Source organism: Diceros bicornis, chromosome 27 (assembly GCF_020826845.1).
Source record: "Diceros bicornis minor isolate mBicDic1 chromosome 27, mDicBic1.mat.cur, whole genome shotgun sequence".
NCBI lineage: Eukaryota > Metazoa > Chordata > Mammalia > Perissodactyla > Rhinocerotidae > Diceros > Diceros bicornis.
The window spans coordinates 41,135,245-41,154,683 of NC_080766.1; the positions used below are offsets into that span (position 1 = coordinate 41,135,245).

Below are 19,439 nucleotides of genomic sequence, written 5' to 3' on the forward strand. Positions count from 1 at the left end.
TTAATTCGTTTGCTTGGGCCACCATAACGAAGCGCCATAGGCTGGGGAGCCTACAGAACAGAAGTTTATTTTCTCACTGTCCTGCAGGACAGAAGTCCAGAATCAAGGTTGGTTCCTCAGGGTGGGTTCCTCCAAGGCCTCTCTCCTTGGCTTGTAGATGTCATCTTCTCTCTGTGTCCTCACATGGTCGTCCCTCTGTGCGTGTCTGTGTCCTAGTCTCCTCTTCTCATAAGGACACCAGTCCTATGAGATTAGGGCCCACCCTAGTGACCTCATTTTACCTTAATCACCGCTAGAAAGGCCATATCTCCAAATAGAGTCTCACTCTGAGGTGCTGGTGGTTAGGACTTCAACATATGAATTTTGGGTGGACACAATTCAGCCCATAATGTCCTCGACACATATTTGTTGAACGACTGAATAAATGAATGAACTAAACCTCATTTTTTTAAGTAGGTCATGGCACACAAAGTTGTGAATGTGCACGTCCAGTTTGAGGAAAGGCAAAGGGTTTGGAGAGATGCTATAAACACGGAGAGGTAGGTTGGGACCACACTTTTGAGGGACTTTGTCCTGAGAAAAGGTCTCAGAGGTTTTTAGAAAGGATAGTGACTAATGAAATCGGGGGGTTAGAAAGAAAGAAAGTAAAGAAGTGCACATATGCACCATGTCAGAAACAAGGGAGGAAGGGCTGGGCTGAGGGGTTTCAGCTGGATAAGGAGCATCAGTGGACTTCCCAGAGGCCAGCTGATGGGGAGGAGCCGACCTCCAGACCTTAGTCCTTTCCCACTCGATTAGTCTCCTGGGGCTGCCGTAACAAATTCCCCAAGCTAAACCACAGGGGCTTAAAACAACAGAAACTTACTCCCTCACAGTTCCGGAGGCCAGATGTTCCAGATCAAGGTGCCAGCAGAGCTGGTTCCTCCTGGAGGCTCTGAGGGAGAATCCATTCCCAGTTTCTCTCCTAACTTCTGGTGGCTTTTGGCAGCCCCCGGTGTTCTTCAGTTTGCGGCAGCCTCCCTCCAGTCTCTGCCTCTGTCTTCACATCGCCCTCTCCCCTGTGCGTCTCTCCATCTCAAATCTCCTTCTGCAGTCTCTTATTGCATTTAGGGCCCACTCTCATCTCCAGACCCTTACCTTAATCAAAGCTGCAAACCCTGTTTTTCCAAAGAAGGTCACAGTCACAATTCTGGGTGGACAGGCATCTGGGGGGTGGGAAGGTGCACACCATTCAACCTGCTGTGTCTACTTCGTTCCTAGAGAGGAGGGGCCGTGTAATTCAGAGCAGGAAGGGGTTCGTGTCCAGAGTTGCCCAGCTTGGGTCAGACTCCTGACTTAGGCCAGTAACTGGGCTCCCTGTACTTCAGTTTCCTGACCTGGAAAATGCAGAGAAGGAGCTAACACATAAGGCTGTTGTGTAAACGCAATGAGTGTCTTAGAGCAGCGCTGGGTGAGGCCAGCAGTCCACACGCCCGCAATTTCTGACAGTGCTGGTTTGATCTGACATGGGCCACCGACATTGAGAAGCAAGAGACCCAAGCCCCGCTTCTCCCAGACCCCCAGCAGCCTGACCGGGTCAGGGGGAGAAATGGCGACAGCAGGGGGGGTACTGGCTTCCAACGGGCCCGAGAGATGCCACCTCTCATCTCTCCATGCCTAACGGTCCCCTGTCCCGTCCTGAGCCACAGGTGACACAGAGCCCATCAAAAGCGACAGAGGAACATTCAAACTCTCCTGTGGAAACGTGGAATCCACTGCCCCTTGTCTCCAAGCCCTCGGGGCCCAGAGAAACCCCACTTGTTCTCTGTGCCTGCTTGTGCCAACAGCCCTTCCTGCAGACAGGGGGCCTCACTGGGCTACTGGTCCCCACTGTATCTGTGTGCAGATGGAGGGGGTGTTGGGTTGGGCTCGAGCTGGGGCTGTCACAGGTGCAGCCTGGGGGAGGACCGCTTGGTGGTGTTTGGGTCACTCTCCCATCTTGTGTCTTTGCAGAGCTTTCCAAGAAGATTGGAGGAGCTGAACCACGGGGACACCAGCTCTGAGTGGGAGACGGCTGATGCGTAAGGCGCCCAGGTTTTCGCCGCGCCAGAAACACAATTCGTTGTCTTCCCAACACCATCCAAAAAAAGAAATGGATTCCTTCCAGCAACAGCCACCGACCCCTGGTAGAGCAACAGGACAAATGCTGATTCCCCCAGAGCAGCAGGTGGGAGAGAAGGACTCAGCGTACCTCACCAAGGACTTCAACTTGCTGACGTTGAACCCTGAGCTGCCACGAGGAAACAGGGGCCAACAGAGGACAAAGGTAAGTTAGGACAGGGTGTTCAGGAAGGGTGCATTCCAGCCACCACCCGGAGGAAGGACGGTGTGTCGCTGTGGGTGAGCCCACCAGCCCCAACGGCACAGCTGGTGTCCCCCAGCACCCCCGGGCACGCCCAACAAGTACCAGGGACATACCCAGTCTCTGGGACAGCAATGATCTTCTTTGACATGAGTCTTGGGGCTTCTGCTCCACATACTGGAGTCTCCTTCCCGGAAGCTTTTCCTCCAGATATTTCTGATGCTGTCACCACTGCCAACCCACCCTCACTCTCCATCCTACCCCAGCTCCGCAGCCCCAAGGCCCAGCTCCTCCCTCCCTCTGGCTGGGAGCTCCCACCTCTTGGCACGCCCACCTCTTGGTGGAGGTGCTCATCAGGCACCTCCACCCCCAGCCAAGCATCCTCCCCATCAGCAGAAGCAAAGCCTCAAGAGGAACAGGACACAGGGACCTCCCTGAGGCACATCTAGATCTTCCTCTCACCCTCCTGTCTGCAACCAACATGAGTAGATGCACAAATTCTGCCACGAATTCCCCCACAGCTGTGGGAGCCCTATCAGAGGCCAAGACGTGAAGTCCATTCTGCCTCTTCCAGGAGCCCGAGAACAACCTGTACAACCAGTACGAGGAGAAGGTGCGCCCGTGCATCGATCTCATCGACTCCCTTCGGGCCCTGGGCGTGGAGCAGGACCTGGCTCTGCCCGCCATCGCTGTCATCGGGGACCAGAGCTCGGGCAAGAGCTCTGTGCTGGAGGCTCTGTCGGGAGTCGCCCTTCCCAGAGGCAGTGGTAAGCATGGACAGACGGGCCAGCTTCACCCAGCAGGGAGCAGCCAGCCACCTGCGAGCCACAAAGCATCCGTGGGGTACCAGTGGTTTCAGAGACAGGCCCCTGGGAAGGCACCCAGGAGGGCAACTCCTCCAGGCCCTGACGGCTGAGGTCTGGAGAGCACAGCCTGGGCAGGCGGCCCTGGATGTGATGTGCTAGCCTCTCTCACATGTCTGTAGCCATCGCTGGGCCTGTATCAGTCCGAGTCTGGGGACCTTGTGGTTTCTTTCTGTGGTCTCGGTAAGGGTGTAGAAGCATTTTTTCTTTGATGGTGTTAAATCCATAAGTTTCAGGTGACCTGTGAAGTCTTTTTGAAGACTTGTCTCAATGCTTTGAAAAGCTGTTAGCCGGGATTGTGGTGTGATAAGACACAATGTTTTCCCTTAAAAATTTTCAAGGGCCAGCCCCAGCGGCCTAGTGGTTAAGTTCAGCACACTCTTTAGCAGGCCAGGTTCAGTTCTCGGGTGCGGACCTGCACCACTCGTCTGTCAGCGGTTGTGCTGTGGCGGCGGCTCACATACAAAAAGAGGGAGATTGGCAGTGGATGCTAGCTCAGGGTGAACTTTCCTCAGCAAAAAAAAAAAAAAAAAAAAAATTTAAAGTGTGTGTGTAGAGTTAAGAAGCTATACATTTACAATTTAATAAAATAATTATAGAGGAAAAAAAGAAGGAAAGAGATGGTATTCTCAGAGTGGGTAGAGGGAGGCCCCGTCCCCCTTCCCTCTCTTGCTCCCATCTCCTGCCAGCACTGCCCATCGGCCAAACCCAACCAGAGCCCAGGGGCCGGGAGGCACTGATGCCTCCTGCCAGGGCTGCTTCCCGGGCACAGAGGAGACTGTGCAATGCTGGAAGGCTGCCCAGATCCTGCAGGGCTCCTGACAACAGCTGCCACACTAGGCGTCTGGCCTGTTCTCCCTCCCGGCCACAGGCAGCCTGGTCCTCTACTCCAGGGTGTCCTGTAAGATCCCCGTCAGCCCAGGTGCCTGATGCATGGGAGAGTATGAGTCTGGGGCAGTCGCTCCTCCTCTCTGCCCTGGGTTCGGTGTTTTGGGGAGAGGTGCTACAGGTTGGAGAGTCTGGATGCCAGTGCAGCCAGGGACAGGCATGTGACCCTGGGCAAGTCCCCAGGCTGGACGAGGAGATGACACCTCCCTTCCAGGGCAGCGCTCCTTCACAGCCCTTCACAACAGAAGCCCCAGCCCCGAGAAGCTCAGGCTGGTCTAGCCTTCTCAGCTCCAGCTGCATAGGGAGGTTCCTATCCTCCTGCTGGGCGACAAACGCACCTTTAGAAGTTCCACGGCCCCCTCCTGCGGGATGTCCCGCCTCTCCCCCAGGCTCTCGCTGCCTTCTCCCTGTACCCTCCAACCTTGAGCGTGAGGGAGCCTTGGGTAGGTCTTACTGCTTCACATTTCCGTCTGCTGCCCGTCCCTGGGCCACCACCTGGACAAAGGCAGGTCCGACCCAGGCCCGCGGTGCTGACCCCAGCCTAGGAGGACTGGGGGGCTCTGAGATGTGCGAGAGCCTCGACTTCCGCTTGCGTGACTTACCGAGCAGTGTGGAGGGCCTGTGGCCGTGGTCAGCCTGGAGGCGCTCGGTGACCACCCAGAGCAGGGCACTGGCCACAGCTGTAAGTGCTTCCCGTCCCCAAGCCCGTGCTCCTTTGTACCCGCCCAGTCCAGGCCCCTTCACGTACCACCGGGCCCTAGAGGGACAGAAATTTCAGAAGAGGCCTCTGGGGACACTGGGGCAGCTCCTTGGTGGCTAAGAGCAGACACCTGAAAATGCTTCTTTTTAAAGGAAACTTAGGGTGTTTGGGAATCTCTCTCTCAGGAATTGTAACCAGGTGTCCCCTGGTGCTGAAATTGAAAAAGCAGATGCACGAGTGCGTGTGGAGGGGGAGGATCAGTTACCGGAACGTGCAACTCCAGCTGCAGGACCCCTCCCAGGTGGAGAAGGAGATCTACAAAGGTAGGACCCACGCGGGCTCTGCAGGTGCAGCTCCGTGGCTGCTCCTCCTCCTCCCCAGCGGGGCTTCTTCAGGTCCCCCAGGGAGCACGCTGTCTCTTCCTTCCAGGCTTTTCGACGTGCTGGCCCCCCTGTCTCCCAAGCTATCCCCTCCTTTCACCTGCCTAATTCCTGCTCTGCCTTTGGGTCTCAGTTTACCCATCCCTCCTCCAGGATGTGTCCCCCACAGGACCCCCAGCCCTAGCCCACGGCCCAGCTGTCAAGGTCACCACTGTCATGAGACCCTGCTCTAACCCAACCATGGCTGGCCACCTTGTGGCCACGTGTCCACACAGCGTCCCCCAACACCGATCCCCCCCACCTGTCGTTCCTAGAAACACAGCCAACACTGGCCGGTGAACAAACTTGACCAATGCGTGAGATTAGTGTTAGGTAAGGACGGGAGGATCAAGAGGTTCAGTTGCCTGTGGAGTCCACTTCCGTACCCCTCGGAGGGGCCCCTGGCGGTGCCCCCCGTCTGCAGCCCTGCCTGCCCACGTCCCTGAGCCTGCCCAGCCCTCCCTGTGTGGCTTCTCCCCTGTCCTGCTCCCATACTGGTCTCAGCCAGGCAGGAAAAAAGTAACCTTGATCCTAAGAGGAATCTCTGCAGCGATGACCTCAGTTCCAGGGAGACGGGCTTTTCGCATCACTAAAGAGCAGCTCTGTATTTGAGGGGGAGGCCTTTCCATGACTTCCTGGGCTCCACGCCCAGAGAACCCCGCGTCTGCAGGCCTTAAATGCCTCACTGGAGCGATCTCTTCCAAAATGGAGAAGTCCTGCCCGCAATACGGGCGTTCACCCCCGAATACAGAAGCTGCTTGAGACCTTTAGTTGGCATGTATTTAGTTTCAAAGTATAAAAGCTCTGCACCCCTGCTGTGCCCACCACAGCTGTCGTGGGGCTGCCATGGTGCCACACACACCCTGCAGCGTTCTTTGACATCTGTCCTGACTCTGTGGGCATGACCTGGAGGGCTGGGTGCTCTTGGAACCCCTAGGGGAAATCCAGCACATTGTGAGTGCGTGCTTGGTAAGTGTTCTGTGTAAGGATGAACGATGAGCAGGCCATGGCTAAGGCATCTTTAGAACAGCATCTCAGAACTTCCAACCGCTGCTGGTGGGAGTGTAAATTGGTGCAACCACTTTGGAAAACTGGGAATATCAGCTAAGCTGGAGGTGTACACACCCTATGATACTCCAGTACTCCACTCCTGAGTATACTGTCAGCCATAATGCTCACCAAAAGACAGGTTCTCGAATGTTCCTAGCAGCACTATTGTGATAACCCCACCCTCGAAACGACCCAAATGTCCATCCACGTGCACTGGATCAGGCAATGTTGCATGTCCACTGGGTGGAATAACACAGATATGAGGACGAACACCCTCAGCTACAAGCACCAATGAGGGCGACTCTTACAAATGTGGCGTTGAGTGAAAGGAACCAGACACGAGGGAGTCCATGTTTTACAACTCCGTTTATAATTAGGCGGGGCCACGTGAAATTGCTGTTCTGGTAGGTCAAAAGTGGTCGTACATCAGCAAATTCATTTGGCTCAACCAAGTATAAAGTACGAAGATGGCAGAAGGGATGGATGCTGTCAGGGGTCAGGATCATGGTTACTCTTCATGGGGGCTAATGACGAACAGGGAGCATCGGGGCCTCTGGGAGCTGGCCGTGTTCTGTTTCTTGATCCAGGTGTTGGTTACACTTGTGTGTTCAGCCTGTGAAACTCACCAAGCCACACAATTAGGATGATGGGTACTTTTCTGTGCGCATGTTATACTTCAATAAAAAGTCACAAAAATCATATCTTAAATAGTGATTCTGAAATGATAATTAAAGCAGGAAAAGTATACGAAGGAGTAAGCCCGGTTTTCAACGTGCCCCCCGATCTAGCGCTAAAGATTAGGCAGTTAATTGGAACTGTTGCTTAAGCTGCCTCCCTGTTTCTCAGATCAGAGTTGTCCCCGAATATAGGTGGAATTATGTAATTGCCCACAGATTTCATTGCTGGTGCCCTGGAAAGACACCAGCGTTTCTCTTCTCATCTGACCGAGGCCCAGCTGTCCGCTTGAGCGGGGTGTACTCAGTGCCCCTGGGGCAGGCACTTCGTAACTTACAATGTCCTAGCACTCCTGGAGGTCACAACCACACCACCTTCCCAGGGACCCTTTACCTAAAGCTTTGGAGTCCATCAAAATGGATCCTCTCCCCGGTCCCAAAGCCATTGTCAGGCAGAATTGGTCACAAATAAGTTGCTCTGTCCAGCAAGTTTATTGTGTCCCAAGTGTGGCTTGATGACTACCAGGCAAGGCTGCTGGAGAGAGAAGGGTCTTCCAGCCCTGATATTCCAGGATTCACTTTCTGTTCCATGGGGATACAAAGGCAAATTCTGAGAGGGGAAGGAATGTGGGAGGTGTTGAGGATACAGGATACCCTTGGAGACAAAGCAAGTAATTGGGGTGGCCCAAGGCAGCATCGTCCTTATGTTTCCATGCCTCCTCTGGAGCTGGTGACCAAGGTCTCTGTGTCCGCGTCTTGTCTTTGGCATGTGTATTCTACCTATCTGATTTTTGCCGTCAATGTCTTCCCCTCACCCAGATCATCCTGGGCTTCAACTCATTGCAAGATTTTAACAGGTCCCCTAGGTCCAGGCTTCTCAGCGTGGTTCCTGGTCTGCAGCAGCGACATCAGCTGGGGATTTATTGGAATTGCAGAATCTCAGGCCACACCCCAGACCTGCTGAATCAGAATCTGGACTTTATCCAGACCCCTGATGGGTCATATGCACTTAAATTTTGAGAAACCCTGCTCAGAGCAGGACCAGCTACATGATTTAGGGGGCTCAGTGCAGAATAAAGATGCAGGGCCCCTCATTCAAAATTATTAAGAATTTCGAGATAGCAAAGCAGACCATTAAACCAAGAGTGTGTCCTTCTGAGCACAGGGCCCTGGGTGACTGCCCACATCACACACCCGTGAAGCAGGTCCTGGTTCTGAGCTCCTGTGCAGAAAATATCTTAATTGGTCCATTTTCTGGTTTTGAAAATGAAAAGCCTCTGGGAAGACTCAAGATTTTCCCATCCCACCTACAGGGGCATGCTTCTAGGAAGGGGTGAGACACTCCTGACCTGGCTGGGGCCCAGTGCCCACCCGTGGGCATTTGGACATCACCGTGAGTGAGCAATATGCAAGTGAACTGAGTGCAGGGCGGTGGAGTTCAGAAATGGTGGTGGAAGTGGGGCTGGGGAGACTTCCTGAGCTCTACTTCCATCCCCTCCTTCCGGCCTTGAGATTTGCTCTGTGGAAGGTCTCGTGGAGATCCCCAGAGCTCAGTTCTCCATGTCACTTCTCCCAGTCATGTCTGTCCTTTCCCACCACCGAGACTTGGGTTGTAGGTGTGATGGAAACTCTCTGCCGATGGCACTGAGGGACCATTTTTATTGACATTTGGATTTTCATTGTCAACTACGCATGCCTTCTGATTTCCGACCCAGAGACCCTGTCAATTGGTCCCACACCACGAGAGGGTCAACTGTCCTTCTGCACCAGCAGAGTTCAAGTCCAGCTCAAAAAGAAAATTATTTTTTTGCCTTTGAACACTATTACAGATAGTTTCTATCATACCTATTACATAAGTTATTTTAAAAACTTTTAGATTATATGTGGCATGCAGAAAAACCCAGACACAACCAGACCTTCCACCACACTGGTTAAATGTTGTCTCTGGTCCCATGGGAATGAGGAATTTGAGACACATAATCAAATCACTATGTATTGTATATATGTAGTTTGGCATATATATTAGCTATGCAATAAATTATATGTAGTTCTCAAAAAGAAATCCTTTATACCTCCTATGAAGACTATATATTGGGAAATAATCCATTTTCAGATAGAATATAAGGGAAGAAATAATTTTCCTTCCCTTCTACTTCTCAGGAATTCCTCTTCCTTTTCCCCATCCCTTCCTTCGATACCTCTTACCCACCAATGGACGGCACTGTAGGATTGCTGCAATAATAGTTCATGACCAAAGATAAATGACAAATGGTGTTAAACAGTGACAATACCTGTTATTGATGTGGCACGTTTGCTCAGGTGATCTTGTTCAGCCCAGGGTCCTGCTCCCTTGAGTTTCTCTGCAGTCCCTCCACAGACCCTGGGGGGCTGGCAGTTGATGTTGGGAGGTTCCCCCTCTCAGGGGCTGCTGAGCTCCAGACTGACCCCAAGCCTTAGATTAGCCCTGCTCCCAACAGACAGGAGATGAGCAGAGGGTTTCTCATGAGGTAGCTTGGAGTGGAGAGGTGTCTACACTGCCCATAAACACACTCCACAATGGAATTTAGTGTGTGGTGTTGGTCATATGTGTTTATGTGCATGTGTTAGTGTGTGTGTATGTATGTGCATGTGTTAGTGCGTGTGTGTGTGTGTATGTTACAGAGTTAGATACAGAGAGGCAGAAGACACACTGTAATACTGTCCTAGGGCTAATCTAAAGGTTTTATATATATACACACATGAAAGTAATATATACCTGTATTAGTTATCTATTGCTACATAACAAATTACGACAAAACTTAGCAGCTTAAAACACATTTATTCTCTTACACAGGTGTGTGAGAGTCAGCAATTGTAGCACCTCGGCTAGATGGTTCTTGCTCAAGGTCTCTGATGAGGCTGCAGTGGAGATGTCAGCAGAGGCTGTGTCTTCTGAAGGCTTCACTGGGGCCGGTGAACTGCTTCTTCACAGGGCGGTTAGCAAAAGGCCACAGTTTCTTGCTGGCTGTTGGCAAGAGGCCTCAGTTCCTCACTTTGTGGACCTCTCCACAGGGACTCGGCATCCTTATGACAGAGCAGCTAGCTCCCTCCAGAGTGAGCCATCCAAGAGAAAGCGGGAGGAAGACGTGATGCCTTTTATGGCCTCGTCACACACTGTCACTATTTGTTAGGAACGAGTCCCTATGTCCAGCCCACACTTTAGGCTCCACCTTTTGGAGGGAGGAATATTGGAGAATTTGTGGACATATTTTAAAACCACCACAACACTCACTGGAAAATGTTGAAAAGCATGAAGAGAATAGACTCCATCCACAATCCCACTGTGAACGTATTGGTCATTTTGAGGGTTTATGTACATGCTACCTATGTATTAACCAGCCCCTTAGTGGCCTCAGAGATCCCTCTGCAGGCTTCTGTGAAGTGTTTTGTAAGCACCAGAGACTCTCTGAAGCTCCTATACTCTGAATAGAAGCAGTCACCCTTAAGAACAACCGCTTTCTTCCACATGGTCATTAATTTGGACTCTGGTTTCTGCTCTCTTGGTCGCTGTAGCCCAGAACATCGTGGCTGGGAGTGGAGTTGGCATCAGCCACGAGCTCATTAGTCTGGAGATCACTTCCCCTGAGGTTCCGGATCTGACCCTCATTGACCTTCCCGGCATTGCCAGGGTGGCCGTGGGAAATCAGCCCCAGGACATCGGACTACAGGTGAGCCTTTCTGGAACTTGGGAATGGGCCAAGCTGGGGAGACTTCTGAGGTCTCTGCCAGCAGCCCAAGGGCTCCAGTATACCTCCCCAGCCCTCACTACGAGTGGTTGGAGAGGAGACTGGGGCAGGACTGTCCAGGGCATGGGTCTGAGAATGGCCTGGCAGGTCAGAGAAACAAGAGAAGTTGACTGTGGGAGAGTAGGTGCATGGGACAACTCACGCCCTGTCTAACATTGTCACATGGGGATGTAGGTCCAGTGTCACCAGCTGTCCTGATATTCAAAAGAAGCCAGAAATTTGGATTTTTACATGAAATCTGCCAATATTAGCAATCATTGTTTTTAAATTAACACTATGCAAGTCAATCAGAGCACAGACTGCGATCTCTGGTCGGTGGCAGGAAGGCCAGCACAATGGAAAGGGATGACAGCCACAGGACATCGATGACCCAACTCTAACCAACAGTCATTGAGCCTGTTGCTTCTTTGCCAATGACCTTCCCATGTAAGGTTGCCTGAGAACACGGTCCTCACTGAGAGGCCTGAATCACAGAGGATCTTTGAGCTAGGCCACCCCAAGGCCAGTCTTGTCAAGCCTTGCCAAGCCAGCTCATACAGAAGCTCAGGAGCAGGGGTGGGGTCCAGGGTGTGGAGGGATAGGCTGGAGGAGGGGGAGAAGACAAGACCCTCCTGTCCTAGACTGGGGTCACTTGCCTACCCTCTTCCCTTTTACAGAGGACACTGCCAGAGTGGGGAACCCAACCACTGCCACCCACAAACTCGGGTGTGGCAGTCCCAGGTGGTGCGTCCTGGGTCGGCTGTCTGTTAGCTCTGCTGTCTTGGGCAGTTAAATTATGCTTTCTTCCTCAACATCCAGATAGCCATTCTCTGTCTCTCTGGGAGCAGTGTATTTAGCTCATTTCTCTTACTGAGTTCAGTGACGAAATCCACACTTCTGACCCTCCTAGGAGGGTGCTGATTCATCCATAGAATTGATGGGAGTGTGAGAAAGACGCGTTGGTGGGGTCAGAGCAAGCAACTTCCTTCTGCCACCCCAGATGTCTTCTACTGGAGTCCAAATGATTCGATCAGAACACTTTGATCTCAAACAATTTCAGCCAAAACAAATTGGTTGAGACAGCAAAATATCACTGGTGTTAAAGTATTTGAAAAATTCATGCACTGTGACCCTAACACTTTCATTCATGTTCCAGAATTCTTAAGTGCTTTGTTTTGTTATGTTCTTTTACTTCTAATTCATTTTCAGCTCATTAAATATTTTTATTTCCAAATGCAATTTATCACTCTTTCCTTCTTGAAAAACATCTTCACTGGCTTCAGGGAAAACTCGCTCTGGTTTTCCCCCTCCCACCCTCCCTTTGACTACTCCTTCTTGGTCTATTCTTCCCCATTTTCCTGATGTCTGAATGGTACAGTACCTCAGAGAGCTCTTCTTGCTATTGAAACTCTCCTTTGGTATCTCATCTAGTCTCGGGGCTTTAAATACCACTCCTAAATCTCTATTTCCAGCCCAAACCTCTCTCCTGAACTCCAGGCTCCCATCTCCAGCTGCTCCCTGGCCATCTCCCTTTGGATATCTAATAAGCACGGTAAACTCAACGGGTCCTAAACCAGCACCTGATCTTCCCACCCACGCTGGCCATTCTGCAGTCTTCTCTGTCTTAGAAAAGGGCACCTCTATCCTCACAGTGGCTCAGGTCACAATCACCCGGGTCAGCCTTGCCTCCTCTCTTTCTCTCACATGACACATCCAATCCAGCTACAAAACTTACTGACGCTACTTTCAAATACATCCAGAGTATTTACACTTTCAAGTACATCCAAATACAACCACGTTTCCCCCCGATCCGCCAACAGCACTCTAGCCCAAACCACTGCCATCTCTTACTGAGTTACTGTCTCTGCACTGGCCTCCTACTTGCTTTTCCTGCTTCTGCCCTTCAAGCAGCAGCCCCATCCCAAGTGCATTCCCAAGACAACTCTCATGTTTCAAAGCACAGGTCGGCTGTCGCTGCTCAAAATTCGCCAGTGGCTCCTGTGTCAATCAGCATGAAAGCTCCAGAGGTCCAAGGGGATCTGGCCCTGCTAGTTCCTGGCCACATCTCCTAGCACTGTGCCCTGACTCCCATCTAGCCACACCTGAATCCTTGGCAGTCCTGAAACACTCCAGCCCACCGTTGTTCCTCCATCTTTGCACCCTCTCTTCCTTCTTCCTGAAATGCTCTCCCCACCCAGCTTTCCACATGGCATATTCTCTTATTTCCTTCAGGGTTCTGCTCAAACGCCACCTTCTCAGGGATGCCTTCCCTGATGCCTGATACCCCGTGCCTGGCCCTTCCGATTCCATCTACCCTCTTTATTCAGTGTTTACTTCCACTAGGGTATAAACCCTGAGGGACATTGCCTGTATGTTCTATGCTGACTCGCTAGATCCTAGAATGGACCTAGTACCTGGTGGGCGCCCAGTAGTAACTGTGTGTTGCATGAATAGAAGATGTTCTTTATGAGGCTTCGTTCTCTAGGCAGACATTCTGGGGAGCAGCTGTCACTCCCCAAGATCCACGGTGGTTCCCAGCCCAAGTCTGTTTTACTCCCAGGGGATGTTGGCAACGTCTGAGACATTTTTGGCTGTCACAACTTGGAAAAGGGGGGTTGCTACCAGCATCCAGTGGGTAGAGACCAGAGATGCAGCTCAATATTCTACAAGGCACAGGACAGCCCCCACAACAAAGAGTCATCCACCCCAAATTGTCAGTGGTGCTGAGGTGGAGAGCCCTGAATCATACGGTCTGCTCACTCACAGACATTAGCAGGACAGTCACATGGGTGCAGCAGAGGAATAAGCACCAAGAAGAAGATAACTTTTAACTTAAGGACAATTAACATTAACTCTCACTTATAAAGTGAGATTATAACTTTTTAATTATAATTGATTACAATTTAAAAAGTTATGATTGATTATAACTTTACTCAGTTAAATTTTCCCTAGTTAGGCCAAGACCTAATTCAGCCTGTTTATATATGTCATTTTTATTTGACCCCTGTGTTTAATTGTTTATAGAATACTAGTTTGTGCTTACGTGATGCAAATTTTCTATCTTGTGGTGAGGCAGTATTATCTTCTGTGTGCAACTTAAAATAATTAGATGGGACATCAAATGAGCAAAAGTATGTGTGAATTGCGTCAAAATATAAGGAAATATGTCCCAAGGTGCCAGCATTTCCGTGTTTGTTTGTGTTGTCCATGGGAAAAATAACACTGAAATTTGGTATTCTAAGGCTTATGTTGCCCACATCTCTCTTTTGCCTACAAAGTCTAGGAAATTTTAATGGATTTCTCTAATTTGGATGAGCTAGACCCCTTCCAAGAATGATTTGCAGATAGAGTCATTAATATTAGGAATAAATGTGTGTAGAGATAGTACTGGTATCAGATAGTTGTGCTGTGAGCAGATACTGAGTACCTGCCACTTGGGGTGCTGCGCTGGACTCCTCATGGGCATACTGGGACCAATGTCACAGATCACCACAAATGCAGCTCTGGGCTTCTCAGGCAGATACAATACGTATACAAATCACTCTAATAGAAGGCATCATCCCAGAAGCATGACAGGAGATATCTGGCTCCTGTCATATCATGACAGATATTCCCATCTGGCTATGGGAATCAAAGTCTTCGGGAAAGAAGAAATACCAGTGATGAGTTTTGAAGGATAAGTGGGAAATCAACAGAGAACTCAGTAAAGGCAGGTGGGTGAGCATTCCAGAGGAAGGGATAGGCCAAGCAAAGCCCAGAGGTGTGATAACTGGGTCACGGTCTGGGATCACTTTGGTTTTTCACGGTCACACCTGTCTAGCTGTGTTGTTGGATGACCAGAAAAGTGTGATTCCCCTGTGTGATTCTTTGGCATCAGATCAAGGCACTCATCAAGAAGTACATCCAGAGGCAACAGACGATCAACTTGGTGGTGGTCCCCTGTAACGTGGACATCGCCACCACGGAGGCGCTGAGCATGGCTCAGGAGGTGGACCCTGATGGAGACAGGACCATAGGTAAGAAGAAAGAACTCAGCTTCGGGGGGATGGGAAGGGATAGGGAGACTCTTCATGTATTTGGAAGATCCTGGATGGTGGCACTATTAGAGATGGCCACATCCTGTGTTGGATGCAAGTGCTGTTCCCAGCAGAAGCTCCATGGGCTCAGGGCATATTCATGTACTGTAGATAGGTCATCTTCGTTCACAGTCAGGGTTAGATACGTGGTCAGAATTTGGAGGTTCTGCACCCTCCTTCCTTTAGTCCCTCATTTGCATTCATGAACCATGCTGGATAGGGGATGAGAACAGCCTTATTTGCACTCCCACAGTGGTCCAGAAAGGAGAAAGAGTCCCATCAGCTCTGTTATCCACAGGAAAAGTTCTTGGGACCCCATGGTGCATGGAAAAGACCTTCATAAGGCCTCATGAACACACTACCAGGCTGATATTGGAGCGTGAGTGTCTGCAGAATTTATATTCAGGCAGAACTCTTCATGGGGAACTGGGTTCTCCTCAATTCCTTTAAAAAAAGTCACCCTGGAAGGCATTGTAGGGGATTTGGTTTAAGAGCACAGACTCTCTGGATTTGAATTCTTGGTCTACCACTTATTGGGTACATATCCTTGGGCGGTATATTTAACTCGATTTCCTCATCTGTAAAATGGTACTGACAGTAATACCTATATGCTAGGGCTATTGGGAAGATTACACAAAGAAAGATTGTAGATGGTGGTACTTAGGTGTGTGCATGTAGTATTTTCTCAGCAAATGATAGCTGCTATTTTTTTATTCTTAATATTTTTATTCAATATCACTTCTTCACCAATCATTCCACCTGCCCATAGAGTTTACCTTCCTGAAAATTTGCAAGTCATTTCTCCTGGCTACGTGGATACTCAGTATTTAATTGCTTTTTCCGTTTCTTCCTGAACAAGTGCCTGGTTTTCCAGTAAGGATAGAGATAAATATTAGGGTAATACACCTCAAGTGTAGTGTTTTACTATATGCCAGACTGCGCTTGTGCCCTCTTAGCCGTTGAGTTCTACAGGCATCTGCAACACACTGAACCAGAGAGAAAACTCAGGCTTTGGGTCACCAGTCCAAATTCTTCCTCTTCTCGCGATCATGAGTCGTTAGGGGTGTCATATTGATGGCCAAAGTAGGTGATATCACCTGTCCAATAGATAGATCTATTTGGATATTATTATCTCTGTATAAATTTAGTAACATTTCTTATTAATAGTCAGTTTTATGGTCCTTTCATAGTCACAAACTTGGATAACCAACAATTCTCACTAAATATTAGCTATTATTATTATGGATTCGGCCAAGTACTATAGTCTTAAAGTATACACAATCAGACCTCAATATGGCCCAAGGTGATGTTATAACATCAAAACAAACTTTCTATGCATTCTAGGTCAAGTATAGAAATAGAGGAAAGTGTGCTAGGTTTAAAAAGGAAGTGAAATGTACATCCATGTGCATAGCAGCATTATTCACGATAACCAAAAGGTAGAAGCAACCCAACTGTCCATCAACAGGTGAATGGATAAGCAAAATGTGGTAATTCCATATAGTGGAATATTATTCAGCCTTAAAAAGGGAGGACATTCTGACATGTGCTATAACACGGATGAACCTTTAGGACATTGTGCTGAGTGAGGGTGGAGTGGATGGGGAAGCATCATATTTTCATTAGTTGAGTTATTCTCTTGTACGCATGAGTCATGTGTAGTCTATACAGTACTTCCAAAGGGTGAAAATAGAACAAATGATGAACAATACAGTAGTGGTTTATATAATATCAAGTGTCAAAAAGAACAGTGAGTCAAAATATTTGCAGGGTTTCCACTAAGCTGGCTCCCCATCCCTCCAGTGCAGAATGCACGCTGTCTACTCAGCCAGCTCCAGCTGAACTCCTGTCCCCACCATGTGACAGAGATGGCTCTTGTCAAGGTCACCAATGCCCTCCATGCTGACAAATGCACAGTCACTTCTCTATCCTCATGTTTCTCGACCTCTTAGCCAAAGCCAGCACGGTTGACCACTCCCTCCTTGAAATCTCTCCTTCCTTTGCTGTAACATCACAGCCCACTGGCTTCTGGGTCACCATTCTCTCTCGGGTCTCCTTCTCCTTCACTGGCCAGCTGGAGGGCACAGTCTTAGACTCCTTGTCTGGCTGCTTCTTCAATTCTCTGACCTCTAAATATTGGAAACTTGGTTCTGAGCTCTCCTCTATCAACACATTCTCTTTCAGTCGTCATATCTGTCCATGGTGTTGAATCCCATCTATATGCCAGCGACTCCCAAATCTGTATCTGTAGCCCTTACTTTTCCCTAGACTTGACATCTCCACTTGGATGTCCAGTAAATGTCCCCAATTTAATGTGACCAAAACACAACTCGTGATACCCCACCCTACCCTGATGCTCAACCTCCCCAAGGTTTCCCACCTCATTCAGAGCACCACATCCACCTGCCCAATTCTAAAGCCAAATCTAAGAGTCACACTTGATTCCTCCTTCCACTGTCTTCCATGTCTAGTTCCTCTGAAGTCCTTGTGACTCTGCTTCCAAAACTAATACCAACTGTCCACTCCTCTCCGTCTCCATAGTCACTACCTAGACCAAGCCTCCATCATCTCCTGCCTGGATTATTCAAACATCCTTGTACTGGTCTCCTGGTGTTCACCTGGCCCACTACAGGGCACTCTCCACCGGCCTTTAAACCTGTAAATCAGGTCCTCTGCTTCTACTCTCTAATGCACCCATCTCACATACATAAACCCCAGGCCCCGTTACCTGGACGACAAAGCCCTCTATGATCTGGCCCCTGCAGGCCTCTCTGATCATGGTTCCCATGGCTCTCTGCCTTGCCCATTACTGTCCAGTCTGTCTCAGTCATCCCAGCTCCCTCTCATCCAACTGTCTGGAATCCTCCTTCTCCATCCTCACCCGACTGGCTCCTTCCCCTCATTCAGAGCTCAGCCCAAATGCTGCCTTCCCAGAGCCCTCTTTGCCCGCCCAACCTACAACTGTACCATCCACCCCTGCCTGCAGTCATTTGCCAGCCCATCACTTTATTTTAATTCTCTGCATAGCACTTCGATATCAGATACTTTTCTTTATTTCTTGTATATACTAGATTATTTATCTGGCTTTTTCCCCACTAGAAGGTGGGGAGATATTCTTGAGACCAGGACTCTGCCATCTCACTTACTACCACCTGCTCAACACCTAAAGCAGTGTGCTTAATAAGATTTGTTAAATCAATGCATATATGTAATGTATTCAGGAATGAATTAATTTAAAAAGAGAAAAAAATTAAAGCATCTAAAAATTGCTGACGTTGCCCTTCTCTGTGTCCCAAAAGTTAGGACATTAAACAATGCTTATGACCTGATGCTGTAGACAGAGGCATGTGGATTTTCTGACTGAGTCCTCTGTTTCAAACTGAGACACAGTATGAGAAGGCCCTCTCTCTCCAGCTAGGGGGAATTTTAATGGCAAGCCTCAATTTTTATTATCTTACTTACTGCTTTTCTCAAAATAAAGTACAATGATCTAGGCTTTCATGAATGATGGCTGGTTCCAGGGAAGGGTTTTCTTGGCTGCTTTCTCCCCTCCAATTGGCAGGTCCTCTCCTTTACCCATAGTAGGTGCAGAAGTAGATTCGGAGATGTCTTAGCTCTGTTAGTACATGAAGGTCTGTGCTCACACAAACCATTTAGTGAGTATAAAGATATGCTCTTAAATGACAACTTTTGGTAACAGGAAGTTTAGAAGAGAGAGAGTGAGATATTCAATTGCTTAGGTGCCAGGAAGATTGCAGGAAGTGGTAGACCAGATGACCAGACATAACCACAAATTAAAAATAAGGACAAAAATAGTAGAAGATGACACTCGGGTTTCTAACATAAGCAAACAAAAAAATGCAGTGGCTATTTGATACTCAAAGAACGCAAACCCAAATAAACACTCAGAATTCAAAACTTTCAGTCCAGCGAGAGTGGGAAGGTGTGGGGCAGAAGAGTGAGAGGAGATGGCAGGGAGGAGATTATCAAAGGAGGTGCTCCCAAGGAGAGGCAGAGTGAGTCTGTGGTGGGAGACACTAGAGAGAGGGCACAGACCCTCCTTACAGTAGGGAACGGGGTCTTCTTGGAAGCATGGTGATGGAGCCAGTCAGTTGACCTGCCCTAGGGCCTGGCACCCAGCAGGTACCCAAGAAACATCTATCAAACAAATGATACAAGGCACTTAATGAGTTGAGTGAGCCGGTGAGCAAATAAAAGTGCAAAGAAGACGGGTGATGATGAAATGAATGAATAGGCTGTCAGGCACAGGGCAATCAAGGCTGCAGAAGACTGTTGATCCTGGCCCAAAAGGATCCCATAGCCCAGCAGCATTCAAATATATGTGAGAAGAGAACTAAGCTTTCCACTGCCCTGCTTTAATCATCCCACAGGAATCCTGACCAAACCAGATCTAGTGGACAAGGGCACTGAAAAAATCATCGTGAATGTGGTGCAGAACCTCACCTACCGCCTCAAGAAGGGCTACATGGTCGTCAAGTGCCGGGGCCAGCAGGAGATCACAAACAAGCTGAGCTTGGCTGAGGCAACCAAGAAAGAAATGATGTTCTTTCAGACACACCCGTATTTCAGGTGAGATTCTATAGGACAGCCCTAGAACTGGACTGCACGGAAGCCAGCCTCGCCTCCCAGAATTGGCCCAGATG

The 19,439-nt window shown here is 49.4% G+C and overlaps 1 protein-coding gene across 2 annotated transcripts in view; it reads left to right on the forward strand.

The window, feature by feature from the left end:
• Positions 1-19,439, forward strand: part of MX2 (MX dynamin like GTPase 2) — a 41,508-nt gene that overhangs the window by 8,486 nt on the left and 13,583 nt on the right. For both annotated transcript variants that reach the window (XM_058523137.1, XM_058523136.1), the window contains exons 2-7: positions 1,993-2,305; positions 2,916-3,108; positions 4,978-5,115; positions 10,488-10,642; positions 14,577-14,715; positions 19,167-19,365. In XM_058523137.1, the coding sequence (XP_058379120.1) occupies positions 2,057-2,305; positions 2,916-3,108; positions 4,978-5,115; positions 10,488-10,642; positions 14,577-14,715; positions 19,167-19,365 (1,073 nt within the window). In that variant the 5' untranslated portion in view covers positions 1,993-2,056. The remainder of the gene's footprint in view (positions 1-1,992; positions 2,306-2,915; positions 3,109-4,977; positions 5,116-10,487; positions 10,643-14,576; positions 14,716-19,166; positions 19,366-19,439) is intronic.